This window comes from Miniopterus natalensis, chromosome 4 (genome assembly GCF_054644295.1).
Source record: "Miniopterus natalensis isolate mMinNat1 chromosome 4, mMinNat1.hap1, whole genome shotgun sequence".
Classification (NCBI taxonomy): Eukaryota; Metazoa; Chordata; class Mammalia; order Chiroptera; family Miniopteridae; genus Miniopterus; species Miniopterus natalensis.
In genome coordinates, this window is record NC_142084.1 from 62,675,968 (window position 1) to 62,701,819 (window position 25,852).

A 25,852-nucleotide genomic window follows, 5' to 3' on the forward strand; every position below is an offset into this window, starting at 1 on the left:
GATAGGGAACTGGAGCCAGCATGGGAGGGTGTGTGGAAGGGGCTACTAAAGTTAGAGTTCCCTTGAGAGTTAGAGCTCAGGGGGAGGGACAAATTTGGGGGCACAAGGGAGATAATTAAGCTCCATATTTCACATTTTCACTTTTAGGAGCCCCCTGAAGCACAGAAATTAGGAAGGCAGTGGGCTCTGGGCACTTTACTCATTCCTGGGGTCCTCTGCTTTGGCCCAGTCCTGACCCAACGGATAGGGGTGCCTGTGTCTGATTCTGTGCCCTAGTGTCTTTTCCCCACCTGGGGCTGGGGCCCCCCCGAGGCACCAGCTGCACCTATGAGCAGATGTTGGGTGAGTGAATGAATGAATGAATGAGGATCCCCATTAGAGCAACAACCTATCAATCACATTTCTTTGGAAACCCTGTCTGCACTTCCTCTTGGCCTCTGGGGATACCAAGTTAATCTCTCCTTTCACTCATTTGTTCGTTCACTCAACAAATGTTTATCTACCCCTACCCAGTGGTTAATGAGAAAGACCCTGGGTAAGGGGCTTTAGGAGAGGCCTTGCTGGATTCAGCTGTGAGGAGAGTCAGGGGACCTGATTTCCTCCCTGGGATAGTAACAAGCAGCGAGAGGAGCTTCCCAAGCAGAGAGAAATAGGTTTCAGCCTCCAAGAACCAACAGGGTTGGCAAGCTGAAAGCTTGCATACCTCCTGAGCTGAGGAGCTCCTCTCCCAGCTTCCCCTCATTCTTGCTGAGGAGGGGTACAGACACCACACAGAAACTGGCTTCTGTAATGCCACTGGCACCACTTAATTAGAAAACTTTACAGAAGAGGAGGGTTAAGTCAGCTGGTTACAAAAACAGCCCCAGAAGGATGTGACAGTGGTAGGGGCCTAACTGGACCAAGCCCTGTCCCCCTCTAGGGCACCAGGACCTGGAGAGGAACCCCGATGCAGCCCTGGCCCAGGAAGCCCCTAGGAGAGGGGCTGCTATGTCCCAGCCCAGGATGCTGACCTCTTGGCCTTTAGCAAAAGCCAGAGTGACAGGGTGGCAGGAACCTCCTCCTGACAGCCTTCTTCCCAGCACCTTTCTGCTCCATCAGGACCTGGACACTCCCAGCATCTCCTATCCCACAAGTCTTTTTCTGCCTTCATTTTTCACTTTGAATAAATTAAAAGCCGAATCCTGAACAGTCCTGGTCCTCCTACCCACCAAGAGCCACAAGACACAAATGGGGTGAATTCAGGGTGCTGGGCACATACATTTCTGGGGATCAGCAAATGGTGCAGTGGGCTGTGGCTGCCCTGCCCTTTCCATGGTAGCTTCTCAGACATTCAACCCCTCATAGGACTTGGCTGCTAGCTCCCACCAAGGCACTGGAATTGTGTCAGGCCCCAATCATTAAGACTGCCCAAGGCTCTTGGTCTGTTCCAGAACACTTCATCCCCAGGGCAGGGGGTAGACCCTAGGGATAGCCTGGGAACTGGAGCTGGTTTTCCTGCTCCCCCATTGGGGCAGTCCTGGCTACAGGGACAATGACCTCCACAGTGTGTGTGGAATCACACCTGGCACCAAGAACACCACTGCATCCCACGACATCTAAAATCCATACAAACATTTATTCTGTCCCTGCCTGGGGGTTGGGGCATTGGGCGGGAATGGGGGGGATGGGCACTTTGGGCCTTGACAAACAGCTCCCAGGTAAGAGCAGGGCTCGGATGGGAAGTGCCCAGATGCCAGGGCCCTGGGGGCTGGTTCAGTTCCTAGAGGTCAAGGAGTCCCGGTGGGCTGGGGGAGGCCAGTTCCCACCCAACCAGGCCCAGGCAAGGCTGGAGTCTGGGATCCTGGTGGCTATAGTGGCACCAGCTGATTGCTCCTGTCCCCATCCCCCATCCCCAGGAGGGAAGGCAGCACCAGGGTCTTGCTCCTCCAGGTGGGGGAAGACAACTATGCAAGTCATCAGGTTTAAATTAAAAATAATAAAAATAACAATAAAAAAAGACAACCCCTGTCCAAACAAACCCATGACAAGCCTGCCTGGCCCACTGGACACTCTGGCAGGTGAGGGGGGAAGGAACAGGTGGTCAGCCTATAAGGGTCACTGCTGGGGACACAAGCAGGGCCCAGGCAGGTGGTCCCAGCCTCCACTGTCAGCAGCAGCAGTCTCCAAAAAACAGTAATTTGGGGCAGAGGCAGGGAGGGCACAAGGGGCCACATAGGCTGGGGCTCCAGGTAGGTCTCAAGCTGGGTCTTGGGTGCCACGCAGCTCCTCCTGTGCTCTCTGTTTCTGTATCTTGGTGATGTGGACAGGGTTAGCTCTCGAGATTTATTGCACTGTTTTGGAAGAGGCCTGGGGCTAGAGGATGTGCCAGGGCAGTGGGAGGCAGGACGCAGGAGGGCAGGGGGGCGGGCGGCGGTCACCGCTTGGTCTTGGCATCTTCTCGAATCTTCCAGATCACCAGGTGCATGCAGGCGCTGGCATCCTCGCTGGAGCTGTGCCCATCCACTGTGGAGCGGGTGGAGGGTCAGAATGAGCCAGCCCTGAGGCCCCACCCTGCCCCTACTAAGCCCCCCTCCTGCCCCCACCAGCCCTACCACTCACCATTGTCCTGGATGATCTGTCTGAGGTAGTCAGCCATGAGATTCCGAAGGGAGCGCTTGTAGGGGAGGCCCAGGCGGTGAGGGAAGAGCACAGATGTGTCCACCACAGTGCTGTGGATGACCTGTGGGAATGGCAAGCCTGTCAGGGACCTAAGGGCCCACAGGGCCCCAGGAGGGCTGGGCCACAAAGGCAGCCAAGGCTTAGGAGGATTCCAGAGCAGTATGTCTGGTTACTGACCCACAGCCCCACCAGCCCTCTGATAATAGAGCATGGGGAGCCAGGATACCTTCAAGGCCAGCAGGTCGCTCTCCAAGCTGTGTCCAATGAGGATGGTATCAGCATTGAACATACTCAGCAGGACGGCCTGGACATCCCGAAGCGAGATGCTTGTGTCAGCAAGGTCAGCCTCAGTCACTCCTGAAAACCTGGTACAGGAGGGGCAGGGGCCTTAGGGTGGCTAGGAGGGCACGAGGGGTCTCCAACTTGGGAACATGGTCAGGGTCAGGGAGACTGGGTCCTAGTGGGGTGCAGGGATCCCCCCCCCAGCATCCCAAGTCCTTTGAGGGTCAGGCCACACCTTGTGTTGTAGTCGACAATCTCATTGTCCGGCTTGACAAAGGTGTCGTAAACAACCTGCATGTCGGTGTCCACCACTGTGACTCGTGTCAGCTCCAGGCCATATGTGGTGTAGGACTGCAGGCCAGAAGGACACTACTCATACATGCCCCACGGCCTGCCTTCCTCCCTGGACACCACTGACCAGACAACCCCAGCCCAGTGCTCGCAACAAGGCTGCCCCTGGTTCCTGAGCCCTGCAGCAGAGGTGCTGGCTCCAGGCCAGAGACCTACCGGGGCCTATCTAGGGGTCAGAGCAGCTGTGAACCAGGTGCCCTTTACCAAAGCCTGTACTGTGTACACGTCCGCACAGCATCTGAATGCAGAGGGGACCCTGAGTAATGCTGGCTGTGTCCAGAGTATGGGTGTGCGCTCAAGTAAGGTAAGAGCATCTACTTGGTAATGGGAGAAGAGTCCTTTCTGAGCAGATGCTGGCAAGGCTGTGAATGAGCCTTAGAGCTATAGACACAGCGTGACCCACAGGGAGGACCACCTAACTGTTGTTCACAGCTCTTTATCCTAAAACTGGCACTGCCCAAAGCTTCAGGCAGAGGAGCTGGGACAGCCCCATGGAGCAGCAAGACCCCTGCAACCTACAAGGGCCATAGTCCTCAGCAAGTGCCTGTGGTCAGCCAGATGACTCACCATTTCACAGTCAAGGGCGTAGATTCCTGGGTGAGCATCCTCTGGAAGCTCTTTATCAAAGGTCTTCATGAACCCCTCAAGGTTTTCCTTGCGGCCGTCTTGCACATGTTGCTGAGAGTGGGGAGGGGAAAGAATGTGAAGGTGGCAGAATCAGAGGGTAGGGAGGGGACCTCAGGAAAAGCCAATGAGGCTGAGTCCATGGGGCGAGGCTGGTGCTCGGGGTTTTCATGAACTGAAGTCCCTTTCCAAGGCAGATAAACCAAAGGACAGGAAGAGGGTAGCTGAAGATAACCTGCTCCAATCAGGATGGGGTGGGGGGTTCCTGGGACAAGAAAGTATCAGGCAGGGCCCAGGAGACCTACCTTGGCAACCTGGCATCCAGTCGAGCCGATGGCAGCTGAGCAACACATGTACTGAGTCTCCCAGCCACCAGCCACTGAAAGGGAGACAGGGGTCAGTGGCAGTGCCCCCACACCTCCTGCAGGTAGTTGCTGACTACATACTTTGCCTAGGCTGGCAAGGAGCTTCCCAGGAGAAGGGACCCTAGCCCTGGGTAGAAGGCAAGGATTCCCTGTGAGGCAAGGGATTCCAGCTCTATTCCTAGGAGCAGTGGGCCCTACAGGGGAGGATTTGGGATAGGCACAGCCCCCTGACCCTGCAAGGGCCCTTTCTCAGATTAGCAGTGAGGACATATGTAGGTGTGGACTCCCTCGGGGCCTGCCTAAGGGAAAGCTGTGCCCCAGGGAACCCTCCGTGTGCCTCCCAGAAGTGGGTCCACAGGCAGCCACAGGCACTCCAGACCTGTGCGTCCCTATGGGTGAGCACCTGGTCATATTGGCCATTAAGTGAAACCAGCAGCTGGACAGGACAAATCCTTTTTTCCGAAACACCCACAAGCGCTTATGTATCACGCTTATGTATCAAGGAAGGGCAAGTGGGGGTGACAAGGTTGTGGGGAGGCCTTTCTTTATCTGTGTCTCAATGCTGTGACAGAAAGGTCTTTAATTACTTTTGTCATAAAGTACAACAAAAGAAAACTAAAAAGAGGTTAGAGGGGGTCAGAGGGGAGGGGGCCAGGCCAGGGTCTCACCTCGGTTCCGGCGGAGCCGTCCCCAGTGGTAGTAACATTCTTCCTCACGCACACAGCGGCCCGAGGGGGACACGAGGTACTCAGTGCCACAGCGGCAGCAGACCCTGCAGGAGGCTGTGGCGTGCAGACAGGTAGACAGGAGGGAGGGCAAGGAGTCAGGTGAGCCCTCATGGCCTGAACTCACCTATGCTGTTCTCTCTACCCAGATGACCTTCCCTGTGTACCCTTAGAGGAGCACAGTGGCAAGAGGCAACTCACAGTCTTTGGGCAGCTTCTCCTCAGTAGTGAAGATGACAGCGCCCCCCGGCCTCTTGGGGTGCGGGAAGGGATAGCCGTTCTCCTTGAGCTGGTCCTCGGTGAGCAGGTACTCTTTGAGGCGGTCATACAGGGCGGCTCCTGCAAACAACCAAGGATAGGCTATCAGTCCACAGTGAGGTTAGGGATAGTCAAGGGGTAGGCAGTGGGTGGAAGGGAGGGGTGGGGGTAGGAGGCAGGCACTGCACCCCAGGCTCTGGAGGAGGCAGGCTTACCTTTCAGATCCTCCACACGGGGGCTACTCGGGCGGTTGAGCGAGAAGCTGGTCTTGGCTGCCAACTTGCCCCCCAGCACCACCTCATGGGACACAACCCTCCGGCCACTGGTTTCTGGAAGGGGGTAAACTAGGCTCAGACTCCCTCATCCCTCCCAAGTGCTCCCCCACTTCCTCCGTGCCCTGTTTCCAGGACAGCTCCCCACCACCCAGAGACAGGGGAGGCCCAGCCTCATGTGACCCTGGGCCAGTTAACTCAGGATCAGCAGGCCTTGGGCTGCCTGGAAGCCCCTCTGTCTTCCCTCCATCTCCCCCTGGGTGAGGGTTTTCATCCTCATAGGGAAAGAATTTAACATGAGATATATTGTGCATCTCGCCTAGGAGGTGTGGATGGGGGTGGGGGGGGCCAGCTGAGAACAGAACAGGGAAGCGCCCACTGATGGTTTAATGTGCCCTCGAGAGGCACCATGAACGTCTTCCCAGGTTAATGCACAGAGCAGGCAGGCGAGCTTTGAAGAGGCAGCCCCATTAGCAGGCAGGAGGCCCCTCACTGGAAAGACCCCGATCTCAAAGGAGGAGGGTGGTTAAGAGCGAGAAGAGGCTGTTCTGAGGGCATGGGGCCAATGCCAGCTTAGACAGAGCCTGACAGCAGGGGACCTTTTGTCTGAAAATCTTACCGCTCAGAGCGGCAGAAAGGCTGCCAGGAGGGTCCCTGCCACCCACTGCAGGAGGCACGGGGCCTGAATCTTCTAGATGCAATACCCAAGCTGCCCCCACCCTGCCCAACTTACTGCTGAGACCAGGCACAGTGCTGGGGACCAGGCCCCGCAACTTCTTGAGGGTGTTCACAGCAACGTTCAGGTAGATGTTCTTGCTGGGGCTGCGGTCGTAGGCCACCTTCTCCTCATTCAGTGCCTAAGGATGACACACCACTCAGCCCTGGACATCCCAACAGATGGTCCCAGCTCCTCTGCCCAGGACCTGGTCTGCACCCCCCAGCTGGCTGGCCGCCACCTCCCAGGATCACCTACCTTCTCTATGGCTTCCTGATTAGAGGAGCAGAACTTGAGACACTCCTCAATAAACAGGTTGAGATATCGTTGGCGGATGACAGTGGGGACTTTGCCCCCAAATTCTTTTGGGATAATAGGCTTCTTTAAACTCTGGAGGAGACATAGAAACAGTAAAGGTGGCACACCTCTGCCTGTTCCTGTGACACACTTCTTGGAAACCCCTCCACACAGAGTAGAGCCTGCTGGAAACTGGGCCTTAGTGACCATGGGGGTCATCATGGGTGGCTGGTGCCAAGAGATGACCACACCAGTGTTAACAAGAGGGGGGGGCTCATGGCAGCTCTGTCCTCTCTCTCCTCTCAGTATGAACCAAAACTACTCTGAAAAGTGAAAGGCTAGCCAGGCATGGCTCAGCGGTTGAGCATCAACCTAGGATGCAGGAGATTGAGGTTCGATTCCCAGTCAGGGCACTTGCCCGGGTTATGGGCTCGATCCCATCGGGGGTATGCAGGAGGCAGCCGATAATGACAACTCACTCATCATTAATGTTTCTATATCTCTCTCTCCCTCCCCTTTCCACTCTCTCTGAAATCAATAAAGATATATTAAAAAAGGAAAAAAAAAAAAGGTGAAAGGCTAGCCCCAGTAGGTTTGGCAGAGTAGTTAGAGCATCAGCCTACAGACTGAAGGGTTCTGGGTTCGATGCCAGCCAAGGGCACATATCTTGGTTGCAGGCTCAATCCTGGGCCCTGGTCGGCGTGTGAGCGAGAGGCAAACAATTGATGTCTCTCTCTCACATCGATGTTTCTCTCTCTTTCCCCCCCTCCCCCTTCCACTCTCTCTGAAAAAGCAATGGGGGAGAAAACAAAATAAGGCTGTGAATTAAAGAAGAAAACAAGGGAACAAGAAGAGGGGAAAGCAAGCCTGTGATGCTGGGTGCGTCATGAACAGGGTGCCCTGGCTCCTGCAGGGAGAACCAGTTACCTGTAAAGATGGGCTGTGTGCCACACGCTTGGGGGTGACAGTGCTGGTGGTCTTGGACGCCATGCCTGACAGCGTGCGCGTCTTCAGATGCTGGCTGCCCAGCTCAAGGCCATTGGGAGGCTGGCTGCTGCTGGCTGGGAGGGTCCTTTTGGCACCTGTGGAGGTTGGTGGGGGACAGGGGACGTGAGTGCAGGAAGACAGCGCACCCATCACTGAGCTGCAGAGCACTAGGCAGCTGCGGTCATTCAGCATCAGCAGGATGTGCATCTCAGAGCACAGGGGGAAGGGCAAGGGGTGGGAACACGGGCTGTGGAAGGACATTAGGCTCTATCTGCTTTTGGGCAAGTCCATCGAGAGTGGGGACACAAAAATGGGGCTGTGAAGGCCGGCAGGGTGGTCCGGCAAGTGGCTGGGGGCATGGGGAGCCTCTGCCACATGTTCTGGCCCCTGACTCCGAAGCATTGACGTCTGAGAGAGGAAAGGCCCTGGTTCCTGGACTGAGGACCAGAGGGTCTGGGATGCCCCAGCCTGGTCATTGTGACCCAGCTGGCTGGCTGCTGCTGCCTCTGTGTTCTCCTCTCCCTTTGATGAGGTCACAAACCAGACAGTCTCCCGCCCCCAGGTAGGGCAGTAGGGCCAGGGAAGGTGTATCCCTGAGTGTGTATGCACAGAGGGGACCTCTGATCAGCTCTGAGCCTGGGATCAGCCCTGATAAAGGAACAGGAGCAGATGAGGAGACCAAGGCACTAAATGAAAGGCTTAGGTCCCTAGCTCCTAGGAGTCCTATGCCAGGGTGGGCCTTGCAGGCCACATGGGAAGGAAGGGAGGAACATTCACTTTTCAGCTTTTAGGCTCACACAGATGCAGAATTTCCTGCAACACAAGTGCACAGCACTGAGTGGGTCTCCCGAAACTCCAGGAGAGCTGCCTAGGCTCCGGAGAGCCAGGCAGTGTCCAGGAATGCTGGCTGCCACAGTGGTGACTACGGATGGCTGAGTGCAGAAGTGCAGGTTTATGAAACTGTACACATCTCAGGGTGCAATCTCCCTTCCCTAGCTAAACCATTGCTAAAAACCCACAACCATGCCTATCACTGTCAAGTTCTAACTCAGGCGCTCTGGGGAGCGAGGGATAAGAGTCTGGACACACAAGGGAAAACCAGGGGAGAGCTGTAGATGCCTGCCTGTACCTGCAGGACCACCACATGGAACATGACTACCCACTCAGCTGGCTATTCTAGGGGGTCTTTAAACCAGCAGCACACCCAGAGTGGGGAAGACCCTTGGGCTGGGAAGGCTAAGCCTGCATCTAAAGAGGCTTCCAGGTGGCTCCAACAGCCTGGCCTGGCACATTTCCTCAGCTCCAGATACCACCACATAGAGACACTCCCACTGAATGTGCAGCCCCACTTTCAGACAAGGCCCGTGGGGAAAAGTGCCCCTCAGAGCAGAACGAGGAATAAATACAGCACCCAGCCCCTCTCCCAGATCAGCTGGCACAGTTCAATTAGGGCCTGAGACCCTGGGTTACATCCCCAGGCCAGCTCCCCGTTCCTAGCACCACTGTCTGGAGCCCAGTGCCCACACTCAGACCAGCCCCCACCAGGTCACAGGCCTCCAATACCCCAGGAATCTGGGGGAGGCAGGGACACAAAGACCAGGCAGGGACAGAGTGGGAAGGCCACAGGGTGACCTCTGGGTCAGGGCCTTGGAAGGAGGCGGGAGGCTAGTGCTGAAGAAGCCTGGGTCTGGCAGACAAACACCCCTTAGACTCTCTACAGCCAGCCCCCCAGTGCCAACACCAAAGCCGGGAGAGGCCCAGAGCCACTGGGCACCGTGCCCAGCCTCTCGCTAACAGTTGGAAGATTTTCAGGCCTGCCCTAGCCTCTTGCTAACAGTTGGGAGACTTTCTCCCATTTTATAGACAAGCTCACTGAGGCCAGGCCGGGCCCTACTCAAGGTCACCACCGCAGGTACACTGGGAGCCTTGCCTCCCAAGACCCCTGCCCTGGGACTCACCTGCAGCCAGGCAGGGGTTGGGGACGTGGGCAATCCTCCTCTTCTCGCCAGGAACTGAGATGTGGATGGAGGACGGCTTCTCGGCTGGCTGCTGGGCAGCCTGGAGCCAGCTGGCTGACTCCCTCTGAGCCTGCTGAGCCCGCCGGTAGCACACCTCCTGGGCGGTGGGGAGCCGGGTGGGGGGGGCCAGGCCTCTCCTCACGGGCTCTGGCTGGGTGATGAGAAATTCCAGGGCCCAGCTGTATGTGGGGGGCACCCAGAGCAGGCCACGAGGGGCAATAGGCTGACGGTAGGGCCACTGGCAGGGAGGCAGGGGCTCCAGGATTGGGGCTGGGCAGGATGCACCCAGCTCTGCCTTAGGAGCTTGCAGATGCCCTGGAGGAAACCAGCTCAGCACTAAGGCCCTCAAGCTCATGTTGCCCGACTTATCCTGGGTGCCAGCATGGCCCTACTCTCCTGACCTCCGATATCTAAGAGCCAGGCTATGTCCTCACCCGATATAGGCACAGGGCAAGCGGAAATCCCTGCCCCTGATTAGATTAACATGTTGATCCAATCCCACTTGATCTAATCTTCTCTGGACTTGCTTCTAGAATCCCAGAGCTCCCTGAGGACTGAATCAACAGGAGGGAGCTCTGGGTAAGGAGTGCGGGGCCCATCCTCTGCTCAGCCCTCCCTGTGCCAGCTCACTGAGTGCCCCACAGTGACCCGACAACCACTCCTGTCTCTGGGCCACAGGGGAGGAAGCTAAGGCTCAGAGAGGTCTGGCCACTTGCCCAAGATCACACAGCACAGCTCAGAGCAAGACAGGGACCAGGCAGTGTGACCCTGTGGGAGGGCTCACCTGCAGCTCACTCTCCCTGCTCTGGGCCCTGCTCCCCCCAGCATGGAGCACAACTCAGACTGGATGTGGGTCCCAGGCACTTCTCTGCCAGGACACAGGGAGTGCTGGACTGCATCTGCCAAAGAAACCCGTTGACCTTGTTCTGCAGACAAGAGATCCTTTCCCTCTTGCCAGCCTCTACCCAGGATCCCAGTGTAGACCCTTACCTCCTTGCCTTGCTTGGAGAGATGAGAGATCCTCCTCTTTTGCCCTGGGAACAGAGTGGTCAGACCCAATTGCTCCTTGTCCTCCACTTTCTCTTTGGGGGGCTGGAACACAAGTTCGTCCCTCAACAAGGCTCCCTCCCCTGGCCTCACCACCCACACCACGCTACACAGTCAGCCTGGGAAGCACTCCCAGCCCCACCTTACAGGTGAGGAAACAGACTCAATGCCTCCCAGCCAAGGAATCCAGGCATCAGCACAGTCCTGAGCCCACTTCCCAGGCGTCGCTGGAGGTGAGTTCTGCAGATGTGCCCAGCCCTTCATGGGCCAACTGCCTCCTGCTCCCCTCCTTCATCTGCCTACCTGCCTGCTCACCCTGCCCAGAGCAGGGTTCAGAAATGTGGGAATCAAGGGGAAGAAATCAGATGGCAAGTCCTCAAAGGACTGTGAACAGGGTGTTGCTAAGGGAACAAGGAGCCAGGGGTTAGACCCTGAGATCCCACACAGAAGCTGCAGGTTTCTGTGCAGGGACTGACTGTCCTGCTGTTTAAAGCAAGCTCCCTCTGGTGGCTGATATGGGCACACATGGCACAAGGAGACTCTGGCAAAGATTTGAGAGGGAGGCCCGAGGAGGGAGGGGAGAGGGAAGAAAGAGAGAGGTGTGAAAAGGGGCCAGGGAAGAGGGAGACAAGGGGTAGAGAGGAGGAGAGAAAAGGTAGTGGAAGAAGTGGGAGGGACTGGACGGAGAGGAGTCAGAAGAAAGAAGAAAGGGGCTGGGAAAAGGAGAAAGGAATTGGGATGAGGGAGAGGGGATTGAGGGTGCCGATACCCCATTGCTGGATGTTCTTGGAAGCTGCCACAGAAGCCCCACTCACTGCACAGGCCAGAACTCCACCAGTGGGCCATAAGCCAGTGTTCTCTTTCTGCACAGGGCTCGGGGGGGGCAGCAAGTAGCCACCAAGGGTTCCTGAATTTTGGACAAGTTAAGAAGCCATCTCCACCTCTGCGCTGAGACTCCAGTCACAGGGAGACTCTGGGGACAGTGCGCCAGCAGCCTTCCTGAGCCCAGCCCAGACCCTCACCTGCCGGGCCTTCCGGCCCCTGTCCTCCATCTTGACACAGGTGGATTCATTGAAAATGCGCAGGCACTCCTCCATGGGGTCAGAGTCAAAGTCGACCTCCTTCTCCAGGGCAGAGTAGTCCACGTCTTTGCCTGCCCGCGAGGAGGAGGAGGAGGAGGAGGATGTGGAGGAGGATGACGAGAATGAGAGGGAGGCCGGGCAAGGTGAGGGGTGAGGAGAGGCCTTGAGGCGTTTGTGCGGCCCCCGCATGGCTGAGAGGCCCAGGCTAGAGTCAGAGTCAGAGTCAGAGTCTGAGCTGGAGCTGAGGTTGGTAAGGGCAGAGGGATGCGTTCCAGATGCCACAGGCCCTGGGTCCTCATCCTCACTCTCATCTCCAAAGAGGTCTGCATGGCTCAGGGTTCGCCTCTGCAGCTTGGGGGCGGCCTGGGAGGTGCCCTCGTCCAGCGAGTGGGCTTTGCGCTCCACCAGCTTCCCAGATTGGGTCTTCCCACCCATCTTGTCTGGCAGCTGGGAGGTGTCCCGAGTGGGGCTAGGGCTCGGCTGCAGTCGAAGACGGTCAGTCCGGCCTTTCCCTGAGCTGGCCACTGAGGTGGCCAGAGATGGCTTTTTCTTGGTCCCTTGGGGCCATTCTGCCCTGCGCTGGGGGCTGCCGGCCTGCGAGACCCTCTTGTCCACACAGGGCTTCACAGCTGGCCTCCTGTGCTCTCCATCCTTACCCCTTTCTGTTTTCCGGACACTGTCCTTGAGGCCAGGGGTCAATGGTACCCCACTCTTCCTCTTCTTGGGTCTTCCTTTCTTGGGGCTGCTGCACTCTTGGGAGGCCCTGGCTTGGGGGGAGCCAGGCTTAGCCAGGCATGCCCCATTGGGGCCCTTGGGAGGCTGCCCAAGGTCCCCCACATCGTACTGCACGGCTATCTCCTTGGTCTCCCGAAGGACACCCTCCTCAGGCTCTTGGCCCTCCCTGGAGCCCGGCTTGCCAGGGGCTTTGCTCTCAGCTCCTGCCTGGGCCCTCGGGGGGCTGGCAGTGGCAGGCCGGTCTCCCAGAGCTGCAGTCGTGTCATCATCTGAATCAGAGAACCTGGCATCACAGCCACTGAAAGGGTCACAGGGCTTCTTGAGTGCAGGTGTGTAGGGCTCACTGCTGCCACGGGAGCCCCGGGGCCGCTTAGGGGCTCTGTCATCCTTGGAGCTGGCCCTGCTGAGTAGCCGAGCGGAGAAGTTGGACAGTGGGTCATACTCCAGGTCAGTGGACGGCTTGGAATCGTCCACCACATACTTGCTGCTGGAGACTGAGCGGCTGTACCGCCGGGGCTGGCTCACAGCCTTGGGGACGTACTCCAGGGCACTGCTGCCCCCTCCACCACGGCCCTGAGTAGGGTCCAGAGAGGCCAGCAAGTACTTGCTGCCCAGCTCAGCAGGAGCAGCCAGTGGGGTGGGCTGGTAGCTAGCACTAGGGCTTATCAGGCCTCGGCCACCAGGGTTGTAATCAAAGGACAGTGGGAAGGCATCCTCATCCAGGCTGGTAGCAGGGCTGTGGGGTGCCAGGGTGGGGACCTCAGCAGAGACGTGCTCTCGGGCTGTCTCCAGGAGTTCCTGGTACCGCCGCTGCTCTATCTCCACCTCAGAGCGCACGGCCTCAATGGCCTGGTTGACCAGCTCCAGCTCCAGGATGTCTGAGTGGGACTCGTCTCCTCTGCCCAGGACCCCATTCTCCCTCTGTGCTGGGAGCTTGGGCAGCTCAGGGTTGTATGGGTCATAACCAAGCCCTGAAACGGTAAGAGAGAGGAAACAGCGGTGAGCAGGCCTGTGAAGTAGCAGCCACACAAGCCAGCAACCAGCCACTGCCTTGACCCAGAGAACTGGACTTCTAGAACCTAGCAGGGCCAGGCCTACAGCAGACCCTCCACTGAGGCTCAGCCTACACAGCAAGGCCACTCCATGCAGGCCCTAGCCTGCAGAGGCTGATAAGTGGGATGAGGGGTAGAGAACCCTGGCCCCGGAGACAGCCACAAGGTTAAAAAACTGGCATGGCCCCTGGGACAACAACTTAAAGGGGTGGAAACTTGACAGATAAGACCAGAAGATCCAGAAGCCAGGGTGAGATGGTGATGGGACTCCCCCTGGGCATGCCTACATGGAAGCCACCCCACACTGCTTCCTGCATCCAGGAGCTGGAAGAATGCCAAAGGGGGCTTGACACCCAGGCAGGTCTAAGGGCACAAAGATGCTTGACAGGGTGGAATGAGAGTGTGTTCAGAGCTCCCTGATTCACGGCTGAGGGTGGGAGGGGAGCAGACACAGCCCACCCAGCAGGGTTTGAGGAGTGCAAGACTCTGTTCCACACATCCTCCTGCAGGAAAGTCTGCCGGGTGTGCCTGTACAAGTAAGAAAATGGAAACCACTGAAGTATCCACCACTAAGTAGCACTGTGGACAAAGGATACCCACACACTTTTAATGGAAAACAAGAAGCAGAAGGCAATCTATGGGGTGATCCCATGGGTATAAAAAAGGAAAAAGCACATGCTAGAGGTAAGCACAACCCCAGTGCCACCAGTGTTGGCACAAACCTTAGGATTCACTTATGGACAGAGGTGCAGACATCTTCAATGAAATGTGAATACATACAGCACATTTCAAGAAAGGAGTAATATACATATTCAAATATACAGATCTACCATAAATATTCCAGAGTTTAGTGTTCATCACTAGATATTCTACTGAACATAATTCCATAGCATCTCTAAAGAAAAGGCCAATAGAGTTGATGCTCTATGGTTGGAGAATGACAGCCGATTGTCCCAGAGCCTCCAGGAGCCAGCCCTGAGCATACCTGGACTTAGACCGTGAGGCCAAGTGTGCACCTCTGGCCTTCAGGACTGTCAGGGAATTAATCTGTGCTGTTGGAAGGCCCCCAGTGTGGTGACTTGCCATAGCAGCCCCAGGAATTTCACACATCCTCATTTAGGGAGAAGCCCATGTGTCTGGCTGCCCACAGGTGACAAGCTTTGCAGAGGACAGTGGCTGGGCCTGGGCTGCCTTCAGGGAGGGGATGGAGGAGTTCATTATAGATTTGTAGTCTGGCTTTTAACTTGGATCCCATTTTTGAAATTATATTTGAAAAGGAGAAAGGAAGCATGTATCTATGCTTCAGATGACAGAGGACATGCCCGGGTAGGGGTGGGAGAAGGAAGGTAAAACGACAGAGGGCTGGATACCAGCGGCAGAACAAGTTCCAAAGGTCCAGGGGCTCTCCTTGTAGGGCATTCACACTGGGAGAGGGAAAAGCCACTTCTTGCCTCCCACATCACAGCTGAGGATGCTGGGGTGTGAGGACCCGGGGTCAAGACTCACAGTCCTTGCCCAGGCGGCATGGCTCATCAGTTGAGCACTGACCCATTATGATCCAGGAGATTGTAACTGGATTTCTGGTGAGGGCACATGCCCAGGTTGTGGGCTCAATCCCCAGCAGGGGGCATGCAGGAGGCAGCTGACCAATGACTCTCTTATCATTGATGTTTCTTCTCTCTCTCTCTCCCTTTCTCTCTCTGAAATCAATAAAAAGGGAAAAATATTTTAAAGACTCACAGTCTCTCTGTCCCCAGTGAGGGACAAGGTGAAGGGACCATCCTGAGGGAAGGCTAGAGACCTAGCAGTGGGGTCAAAGCCACCCTCCCAGCCCACCCTGACCCAGGATGGGTCCCTAGGCACCAATGGCAGACCCACCCCAGCCCAGCACCCACCTTCATAAACAGAGAGGAGCCAATATGCCCTCCCTCCCCCAAGTCCTAACTGCCAGCAGAGTGGAGGAGCCCAGGCCAATGCCACCAGCCAAGAGCTGGGGTCACTTACTGGGCATGTCCACAGAAGGATCTGTCGGGTTGCACAGGTCTCTGGGGGGGCCTCTAGCGCAGCTCACCTTATTCCCAAACCTCCCTCCTTCTGTTAAGATAGCTCTTGCCCCACCCTACCCTCCCTGTGGGGAACGGAAGCAAGGGCCCACCTAGTGGGAAGGCCCTCCTCCCCCAGGACAGGTTGGCAGGACTAATGGATGGGGGTCAGGATCGATGCAAAACCATGCCACAAAGGGTTCTCCAAGGTCATATCAGAGTGCAGAGTCTGGGGATTTTCAGCCACTTTGGATTTGAACCAAAGGAGTTTTCCCCAAGGAGCCTGTGCTTTGGTAGCCAGGTGGAGGAGGCGCTGTGCCTGGGAGCGGGCGGAAAGGGTAGGAACCCTGCAAAGTTCCTGAGGCCATCTGGCCTCACTGGCTTCGGTGGACCAGAGGTAGAGCTCTGGCTTTCTCAGTGGGAGCCTGTATTAGTATGTTTCCTAAGGGTCATTACACCTGCTCCACTTCCTCCGGTTTCCAGGAAACCCATGAACTTGTCAGGTAGGAAGGGTGGTACACTGAGGGGTCTGAGCCACTCACTCTGAAGGGATGCAGCTCCTGGCCTGGCCCAGACCTTGATCTGAGCACCCAGGAGCTCTGCCAAGGTGGGGCATTTTCAGTACCAGGTGAAGGCTGCCTCCCTGCCCCACCCACTGCACCAAAGAGCAAAAGAAACTGCCCAAGGCATGCCTGAGTCAAGGTCTTGATCCTGCTCTGGGGTCTGTTTCCCCACTGGTGCCATAAGGCTAATTGTCACCAGCTTGAGGAGCTCTAGACAGGTCTGGGAGCTTCCAGGACACAGGCCAGGGGTTTTGCTGTAGCCCTGAGACCCAGAGCTCATCCCCCAAGGGGGGCACCCCCACCAAGCCACCCCAAGGTTATCTGAGGGTTGGCGAGGGGACACAAATACATAAAGCACTTGTTCATGCCATCTAGCTCCCTGCTCCACTTGCCTCGGAGGACCAGGTCTCTCAGGGGACCTGTCAGAAGTGGAGGAGCTCCCAAGAAAATGTTCTGCAAGCTGCCTGGTGCTCTGGGGGCTCTGCCAACCCACTGGTGGAAGCAGTCAGAAGGCAACTTGACAGGTGACCTTTGAGGTTAGGAAGGACCATAGGCACCTTGGAAGGGGTCCTCCAATTATTGGGGATTTGGCTGGAAGAGAATAGCTCTTCTTTGAGGGTTTGTAGCAGTAAGCATGCCTTTAGTAAACAAGATTAATTGGGCTGTTTTCTGGAAAAGGGAGCAATCTGGGAATGGCTGGAAAACCCTCACAAAGGCCCAGCCAAAAGAGTTATACTCTGTGAGAAGTCAGACCCCCAGACATGGGCAAGGGAGGGGCTGGCTGCTCCCCAGCTCCTGGGACATCCATAAGGCAAAAGGCCTGCCTGGTGGTCACTTGAGGAATATTCCTTGGGAAGGCCCCTCGCTGGGTCAAAGAGGGGGAAAGATGGAGAGAGGCTTCTTCCAGCCCCCACAGCTCACCTTCCCTGGTCATTCGTGCTTGGCTCTGTGCACCCAGCACCACGCACCCACCAGGACCTGGCCCAGCTGAAGGAGAGAACAGCTCTAGCACCATGGGCGGCTCCCTCAGTGACCTTGTCCCCCCTTGGACTCTCTGATCACCAGCTTCTGGGACAGGTATTCAGCATGGCAGAAAACCAGGCCTCTTCCTCTAGCTTCTGGGGCCGTGGGATGTTAAAACTGTACAGGCCGGGGCATGAGCTGAGGAAAGGACACCGCTGAACCCTGACAGGCTGACCCACAAACAAAACAGTTACAGGCCTTTCCCAATCCTGGTGGGCACCGCCAACCCCTCCAGATCTTTCCTCTGCAAAAAAACCCTTCCCCCTTCTGGCCCTATCCCAGTCTCTGCTCCTCCCTGCTCCCACCACACCCTCCATTCTAGAAACCACAAGCACCCTTCCCTAACTGCTGCACATGGAATCAACGACAAGACATTGAGGTAAAGACCCCACTCAGGGAGAACATGACCCCACCGTCTGGCTTCTGAAGGCCCGGCCATTACCCACCCCTTTTCTCCCTAGTCTGCCCAAAGACTGAAGATAAGTGTGGAACTGTACAGGGGTCCCCAAGCTTCAAACCTGGTAAGACATCAGCAGGGGCTCCTCTAACCCAGGTGGCAGTCATAGCCTGCTGATCTGCCCTCCCACCCTGAGCAGGAGCGCTGGGGACACCAGTTGGAGACACAATCTCTGCCACACAGGAGATAAGCAGGAACACAAGAACTAGTCATGGTGGAGCGACGAGATCCACCCTGGTGGCAGAGGCCTTGAAGCGGAGGCAGGAGACCAAGGATATTCAAGGCTGCAATGGTGCAACAGGTACAGGGGGAAGTGGAGGGCTCATGGTCAGAGTGCTCTATACTTGGGGCTTTTCTGGGAAGTGGGATCTGGCAAGCAGTACTCCCGAAGACTACCCCCAATGGAGGGCAGAGTAACCCCCCAGGTCCTCAGAGGGGCTAGCCACTCCTTCCCTCCAGGGCCAGCCTCTCTGCTCCTGGAGGCCTCCCCCAACACCCTATTCCTGTATATTGGGGCACTCCAATGGACAGGCCTAGAACCTGAAGCCTAGGGGTGAAGGCACCTGGTGACTCACCCATTCTGAATCAGAGGAGAGAGCCCCACACTGCCCAGGGCACCCTAGACACCTGGGGAGGGTACATGTAGGCCACCAGGAATGTGCTCTCAGGTGTACATGGCAGAGGCATCCAAGACATGCCCCTGCTAAGGCTGGCTATGCCTAGAGAAGCAGGTCTGGGGTCCTTCTCCCCACTTGGCAGGGTCCACACACCTGCCTCTGGGGCTAGTAACAACACTGGAAGACCTGGGACACTGATTTGAGGCTCGGACCTCCGAAAGCCTCCCTTAGTGCCCTCCCCCAGGGCTTCCCCTCAGCTCTAGTGCCACCTGGGAAATAGTGCAAGGCTAGGGCTTCAGCACAGTTGGCACCACACAGCCAGCTCCAGGGGAAGGAAAAGAGGACCCCGGCCAGACATGGGACCACCACCAAATCCATTCTCTCTGTGCCCCCAGAGCCACGCTGGCATCAGTCATTATACCCTACTCCCCAAACCAGGATCCCGGAGCCAGGCTGCCCTCAAAACACCCACCGCCTGGGGCTAAGCAGCCTGGATCATAACCACAACAGCCCATATTTTGGGCTAAGCTTCAAAATATGCAGAAATATACAGGATGGTATAAAAACTCAGGGAAAGAACCACAGGAGGGGGGATAAGGGCAAAGACAGGCAACCTGGGATGGGATAAAAGGCATCCTTTTCTCCTTCGAACCTATCCATCCTCACCGTCCATGACAGTATGAATCATTTCAGTGAGCCCAATAAATAAATCTTCAAAATAGAGTGCTCCCACTCTTTCTGGCCCCAGTGCATTTCCAACTCCCCAAACACCTGGGGGTTTTCTTTCCAATGAGTGATTCTGGGGTGACCTCCTCCACTGTGCAGGCTCCCAGGAATGTCCCCCCAACACAGAGACCTAGCAACCCCAAGCACCTTTGGATGTTCCAAGTGAAGACAGGTGAATGTGCACCCCAGCCAGGGAAGAAGAAAGGCTGCACTCCTACAGGCAGTCCCAGGACATGGGACCAAGACGAGGGGGGAGCCAGCTGTATCCCCTAAGAAAGAGTCCACACACAGGGGTTACACATGAGCACAGTGGCTTTTATTACTTGACTCTGCAGGCAGGTGCTGGGGAGGGGGTGACAGGTCTGGTTCCTGAAACAGTGCCTACACCCCTGCTCTGTGAAGGCCCTCTTGGGCCACACTCCCAGAAGAGGGGACACCAGTCTCTCCAGACAAGCAACTGTGATATGTGACTGTCAAGTAGGTGGGGACAGAACTGGCCTCTAGGACACAGAGGGACAAGGAACACTAGGATGTGCATGGAGTGAAAGTGGTCCAGTGACATCTGGACATGCCCTCTCTGTCACATTTCAGGCCCTGCCTTCTCCATTCAGCAGTTCAACATGCTGGCCCCCTGGCTCCTCTCTGCACCTGAGCTGACCAATACAAATGTCTGCAAAGGTCTGTGGGACGGATGGATGGATGGATGGATGGATGGATGGATGGATGGATGGATGGAAGAAAGAAACACCAACCAAGGGCCACAGGCCCCTCAATGCCTGGAGCATGTCCACTCCTGAGGACAAGGGTCTCTGTCGTGATCAGTTTAGCTCAGTAGTTAGAGTGTCTGCCAAGGACCGAAGGGTCACGGGTTTGATTCCCAGTCAAGGGCACACACCTGGGTTGCAGATTCCATCCCCTGCCCCAGCTGGGTATGTGCAGGAGGCAACCAACTGATGTGTCTCTCTCACATCAATGTTTCTCTTTTTCGCTCCCTCCTCCTCCCCTCTCTAAAAAAAAAAAAAAAAAAATGGAAAAAGTATCCTCAGGTGAGACTTAAAAAAAAAAAAAAAGAAGAAGAAATAGTTCCTTCTGGACAGACAGCTCCCAGCAACCACAACGCAAAAGTAACTGGCTCTGCATCTCCCCATCTTTAGGGTGGACTAGCTGGACCATGGTGGCACTCTCAGGGCCTATGCTAGAAAAGGACAAGTTACAAGTCAGTGTGACAATGGGGACCCCGCCCGGACTGCTAGGGGTGGCAGTAGTGTTGGGGGACAGCCTCTCCTTCCCCCTCCACACCACAGAGCATGAGAATATCCCAGGCCTTTCAGTGCACTGTCTCCCTGTCCAGAATCCTGGATTGCTGCCTGCCTCCCAACAACCTGCTAGCTCGCCCATCACATTACCCACCAAGTAATACTCCTATTCATCCTTGTAGGCCCAGCTCAATAATCACATGCATGGGGACACTTGCCTGACTTCCATACAACCCCACATGTCAATTGCTCTCTCTCTGGACCCCAGCCCATATCTGTGATGTTGGACACTCCTCCTTTGCATCCAAAGCCTGGTTCACAGATACTGAATTCACACAGAGCCAGGAGAGACCTTTTGGAGGGTCACAGGGTCAGCTCCTCATTTTTCTCGGCCTTCAATCCTGCCTGCCACCCACACCGCTCTGCTGACAGGTACTCCACACAGCTGTCTCCAGAAAACCTAGTGCCCATAGGAAGCCACAGGACCAATCTCCCCAAAACAGCTGGCACACATGCCTGCTCCCTCAAACGGCGCAGGCTGACCACTACAAGGAGACTCTCAAGGACCTGGCATCACAAAGGAGGACAGTGGCCAGAAAACACTTCCATGAATTTCAGTCAGAGTCTGCCCAGACTGGCCCCCCCTTCCCACTTTTCATTTCCTTCTGTGTTCCATTCTCTGTTGTAAATCAGATCATGCCAGCCAGACTCCACCTGCTGCACATATGCAGCTCAAAGAATAGCAAACCCAACTCCTGAGCACCCACCATTCAGCTTAAAAACCATCTGATGGAAATTATTTTGCAAAGGGGATTCTGGGGTGGGGTGGGGTGGGGTGGGGTGGGGGGTGGAGGAACGAAAAGCAGGAAAAAGTTTCTGTAGCTGCTCAGTAATATCAGACAGAGGAGAGGAGGCAGTGCTGCTGTTTGTTGAGACCTAGTTTGCAGAAGAGATAACTGAGGCAAATAACACTGACCAGTGGGAGGCCAGGCTACCCCTTCCTTGTCGGGTTTTTTGCACAATAGAAAGCAAAGCCAAAATGCCTTGACTTGGGGGCCACATACAAGCCCCCCCCACAGTGGTCCCCCAACCTCATCCAGGGTTGTTGGGCTCCTGTGCCTCTAGCCTCTGGGCTGAGGAGCTTAGGGAGATGGTGCTTTTCAGGGTCTGTCATCCCTATAGGTCTTGGCTAGCTCGCCCATCACATTACCAAATACACAACAGGTCAGTTCTGGGACACTGATCACGCTGGGACCACTGATTTTGGGGGCTGATAAACCTGTATGTATAGGAGAAGGGACTATCCTGGGCACTGTGGGGTGTTGGGCAGCATCCCTGGCCCCCACCCACTCAATGCTAGCAGCACCCTTAGTTGTGATAATCACACATGTGCCCAGACATTGCCCAGTGTCCCCTAGGTGAGGGTGGGGGGGTAGACAAACTCGTTCAGGTGCTGTACAGGTAATGTGCACACTCTGCATGACACATCCATGTCCTCCTAGTGCCACCACCTTCCCTGGCCCATCCAAGCATCCCACCTACTCACCACCCCCTTCTGGCCAGCCTGAGCCCAGGCTTTGGGCCACCCATCAAAGACTCACTGCTCTACTGATCAACACTAAGCAAAGAATCCTAAAATACGCAAGCCTGGACCTGGGTAGGTTTTTACAGCTCCTAGGCCATCCGGAGGGGCCGCTTGGTATGGGAACCACAAACCAGGGATGGCCTCTTGTCTCACTGGGGACTGTGGGGAAAACAGAGCCCAACTTAATCACTGTGGCAGGATCACAACTCTGGTGAAAAGACACAATGCCTTTTGTTTTTAAGGCTGGAAGGAAGGAGAGCAAGCTGGCAGAGGGGGGACTTGGGCAAGATACAAAACATTTGTATTTTGGCTTTTTGGTACTCTCCAAAGTTTTTAAAATGAACATTACTCTGCGTCCTGGAAAAAAAACACCCTAATTTGAATGGAAGGGCCTGTGTGGGGCTGAATCAAACAGAAACCCAGGTTCATTTTACCAGTGATACAGCTAATACGAGAAGTGAACTCAGTGCTGGTAACAATTACAAAAAGAGGACTGCTTTGACTACCCACAGCACCTTTACTTCTAACCCCATCTTGAAAAATCAAAAACAACAGAACCATCCACCCTGTGCAGCAGTGAAGGCTCCTTCTCTGGGAGGCCTCAAGCTTCAATCCCAGGAGCCTAGTGGCCAGAGCTCCCTGGGGGTTCCCTGGGGGGAGGGAGCCACACGTGCTCGCACAGCTTCCACGGAGGGACATAGACATGATAATTAAAAAGTGGCCTCAGCAAGAAAATAAACAACCTACGATGAGAAGTTATTAATGTCTCAGCTCAATCTCACAACTACAAGAAGCCCTGCCAGATCCCTCACAGCTCTCACCAAACTCTGCCATGACACTGACAATTACCACAACGATATCTAAAGAGAAGCAAGTCCATTGACGTTCTCTGCTCAACCCAAAGCTGGGAATTCCGTGGAAGCCTATCCCCCTCCAGTCCCTGTCAAGTAGGTTTGGCTTATTCCCTGAGCCGTCGCGTCTGACACTCGGCCTGACACACAGTAGATGCTCCTAATGAAGGCGCAACCGAAGAAGTAGCGCGGAAAGAAACAAGGACTGCCACAAACACTAGAGGTCCGGGGAAGCGGCGGGAATGGTCCTCCCTCCCGAAGAGCTCAGACGCTAATTAGGGCAGGAGTCCTGGGCCTGCTAAACAGTGTCAGCCGCGCTCGCTGCACGAGCCCCGCGCTCGGCCTGCGTTATCTCACTCCACCCTCGCGACACCCTTAGGAGGGCATGTTCTCCGTTGTTTACATTTTACACTTCGTGAAACCGAGGCTCACAGAGGACCGCGACTTAAACCAGGCCCCAAGGTGGGTGGGTCCCGGTCCTGGCTGGGGGAACGTTGCCCGCGAGAGTGTGGGGAGGGGGCTGGGCCGGGAACGGGGGCCGGAGAAGCGCCGGCGGTGGAGTCCAGGCCCGGGCCGGGAAGCCTAGCCTGCGGCAGGCGAGCAGGCGGGCATTACCTGCTGCGGGGGGCGCCGCTCCGCCGCCGCCGGGCGCGCCCGGGCCCCGGGCCCCGCGGTGCCGGAAGTGGCAGTAAGGCCGCCGGCAAGGACCCCCGGGCGCCCCAGACCAATAGGGGCAGTCGATGGCCCGGAAGAAGCCGGTGGAGCGTAGCATGGTCTGTCCCGCGGGGAGGCCCCGGCCCGGAGCCGCCCAGGTCCCCGGGCCCCTCACTGGCGCCGCGGTCGCCTCCGCCCGCGCCTCACAGACCCCGACGCCGCCATCTTGCTCCGAGGCCCCCAGAGGCCCCCAGTACGCCGCGGTAAGGCTCCGGGGAGCGGCTGTCCACAGCGCGCCCGATCAGAAACGCCTGATCTCGCGGGATCGAGGCGGGTCGCGAGCTCCTGAGCCGGGACAGGCAGCTGCAAGAGATGGGGTGGAGATTGCAGACTGTCCTGCCTGAGGCCTCCGGGAGCCTCGCCGGCGCCGCCTCCAGGTCATCAGCGGCGGCAGTAGAGCCATTTTGAGCCCAAGGCCCCGGCGGTGCCTGGGCTGTCCACGGCTCGCCTGATGAGAAAAGCCCCTCAGGGCCCGCCTATGGCTTATTTGCGTTTGATTTGCGTCATTAGCATGTTTCTCTAAAGTGCCCTCTGCTGGACAAGATGAGTCCTGTACCTGTACCCAGCAATCTCAGTACCTTAGTTACTCCACGCTCTAAAACTCACCTCCGCCCTGGTATACCGTTGGCTCTCAGTGCGTGCTTTATTTCTCCCACCTGGACTCCTGTTAGCACTCTGATCCTCCCAAGGCCCACAGGAGTCCTGTTTTCATCCATTCATTTGTGCACCAAATACTGAGCACCTGCTCTATGCCAGCTGTTCTAGATGCTATGCTGAACCGTATTTTATCCATTCATCCGATTATGGACATTTGGGTTGTTTCCACCTTTGTCTATTGTGCATCATGCTGCTATGAACATGCGTTTAGGTATATTTGATTATCGTTTTGTTTCAGTACTAGTCTTTAAAATGATGTAAATTTGTTGCCCATGTTTAGAATTTGGGGAGATGTTACATAAAAACTGCAATTGCCACCCTCTCTATGAACCGTTGGCTACCCTGGCCCCACCAACTAGCAGTTGCCAAAGAGCCCTCTGTGAACAGGGTGTGGAGATCTGAGCAGTTCTCCCCTCTCTCAGCCCACCTCTCTCCTTACTTCAGCCATCTGGCCCTGAGCACGTTTGAGCTTGAGACCCGTCACCCAAGGGTCTCTCCACACCTCTCCATCACCAACAACAGAAGGGTTGAGTGTAGCCCTAACAATGCTAGTGAGGTGAAATGAAGTCATCCTTGAGCTCGCACTAGTAAGTGCCATTTATGTTCAATGGCCTTGGTCATTCATTCCACAAATGTTTGCCCAGTATCTACTCCATGCCAGACTCAGTGCTAGAAAATCAGTGACCAAAGCAGAGACCCCCTGCCCTGACGGAGGGAGACAGACAACAGGAAATTTAGGAAATAAGTAAATGAGATAGCGTGATACAAGGCAGAAAGTGCTGGGGTTGGTGTAGTAGAACAGGGTAGGGCTGGGAAAAGGAGTGATCCACATAGTTCTATGGGAAAGTGGGATTTGAGCAGTTCTGAAGGTAAAGAGGAGCCAAGCAGACATCTAAGGGAAGAGCATTCCAAGCAGAGGGCACAACATACACAAAGGCCCTACGGCAGGTCTGTGCCTGGCATGTTGGAGGAACATTGTGGAGGCCTGAATGGCTGAAACACAGTGAGCAAGGCGGGGAGAGGAGGTGAGGGCAGGGAGGAAAGGGGTGTGGAGTGGGGCAGGTGGGGCAGGGCCTTGTGGGCCTTGAGAGAACTTGGGCTTTTATCCTGAGGTAGGTGAGAACCCTGGAGAGCTGTGGGCAGAAGAGGAGCAGGGCCTGACAGGTGCTCAGAGGCACCTTATGGTGGCTGCTGAGGGACAACAGTCGTGATGGGCAACTGCAGGACCTGACTCAAGCGCTCACGTCCGCCCTCTGGTGGATGTTATGAGGACAGACTATAGGGGTGAGGGTGGGAGCCAAGGACCAGGGCAGAGGGAACTAAGGTGCTCCAGGTGGATGATGATGGGGGCTGGAGCTGGGCGGAGGCAGAGGAAGGAGGATAAGTGGGCAGATTCTGGATATGTTTTGAAGGTGCAGCTTCAGGGAAATTTCCAGGTGGACTAGATGTGGGTGGTGAGACAAAGAGTAAAGGTCAAGGATGACCCCAAGGATTCTGGCCTGCACCCTTGGAAAGATAGCACTGCCAACTGAAGGTGAGAGCAGGGATACAGAAGGGCAGCCTCGGGATGGGCTGGGAACATTGGGTCTGGGGTTCAAGGCAAGGTCCAGTTGGCGATGGATTGGAGGTGTCGTTTGCGCACAGGGGGACCTGAGCTGGGGGGAAGGGTCAGTGGTCCGCATGCCAACATAGTGTCCAGGAGGCAGGGGGGGACACCTTGGAGCTGTTTCTGGGGCATGTGGGAGTGTCCAGGAGAGATGGAGGGGCTGCGGGCGTGTGGACTCAGCATGCCAGGAACTCCACGGCAAAACAACAGGGAAGCCTGGCAGAGGGGGACAGGGGTCCAGGGAGTGATGTCTGCAGTCTTGCAGGTCAGAATCCGATAGAAAGAGG

General features: G+C 56.1%; 1 protein-coding gene across 1 annotated transcript; it reads right to left on the bottom strand.

Moving 5' to 3' along the window:
* Positions 1–1,596: 1,596 nt before the first annotated feature.
* Positions 1,597–23,360, bottom strand: REXO1 (RNA exonuclease 1 homolog). Its single transcript, XM_087816602.1, has 16 exons — positions 23,204–23,360; positions 11,622–13,387; positions 10,543–10,644; positions 9,493–9,703; positions 7,475–7,629; positions 6,509–6,640; positions 6,269–6,392; positions 5,479–5,592; positions 5,207–5,344; positions 4,949–5,062; positions 4,221–4,294; positions 3,859–3,969; positions 3,176–3,291; positions 2,885–3,023; positions 2,599–2,719; positions 1,597–2,502 (listed from the first exon to the last, which is right to left on the bottom strand). Exons 1-16 carry the CDS (start codon positions 23,358–23,360, stop codon positions 2,414–2,416), a joined length of 3,663 nt encoding a protein of 1,220 aa, XP_087672728.1. The 3' UTR covers positions 1,597–2,413.
* Positions 23,361–25,852: the final 2,492 nt, after the last annotated feature.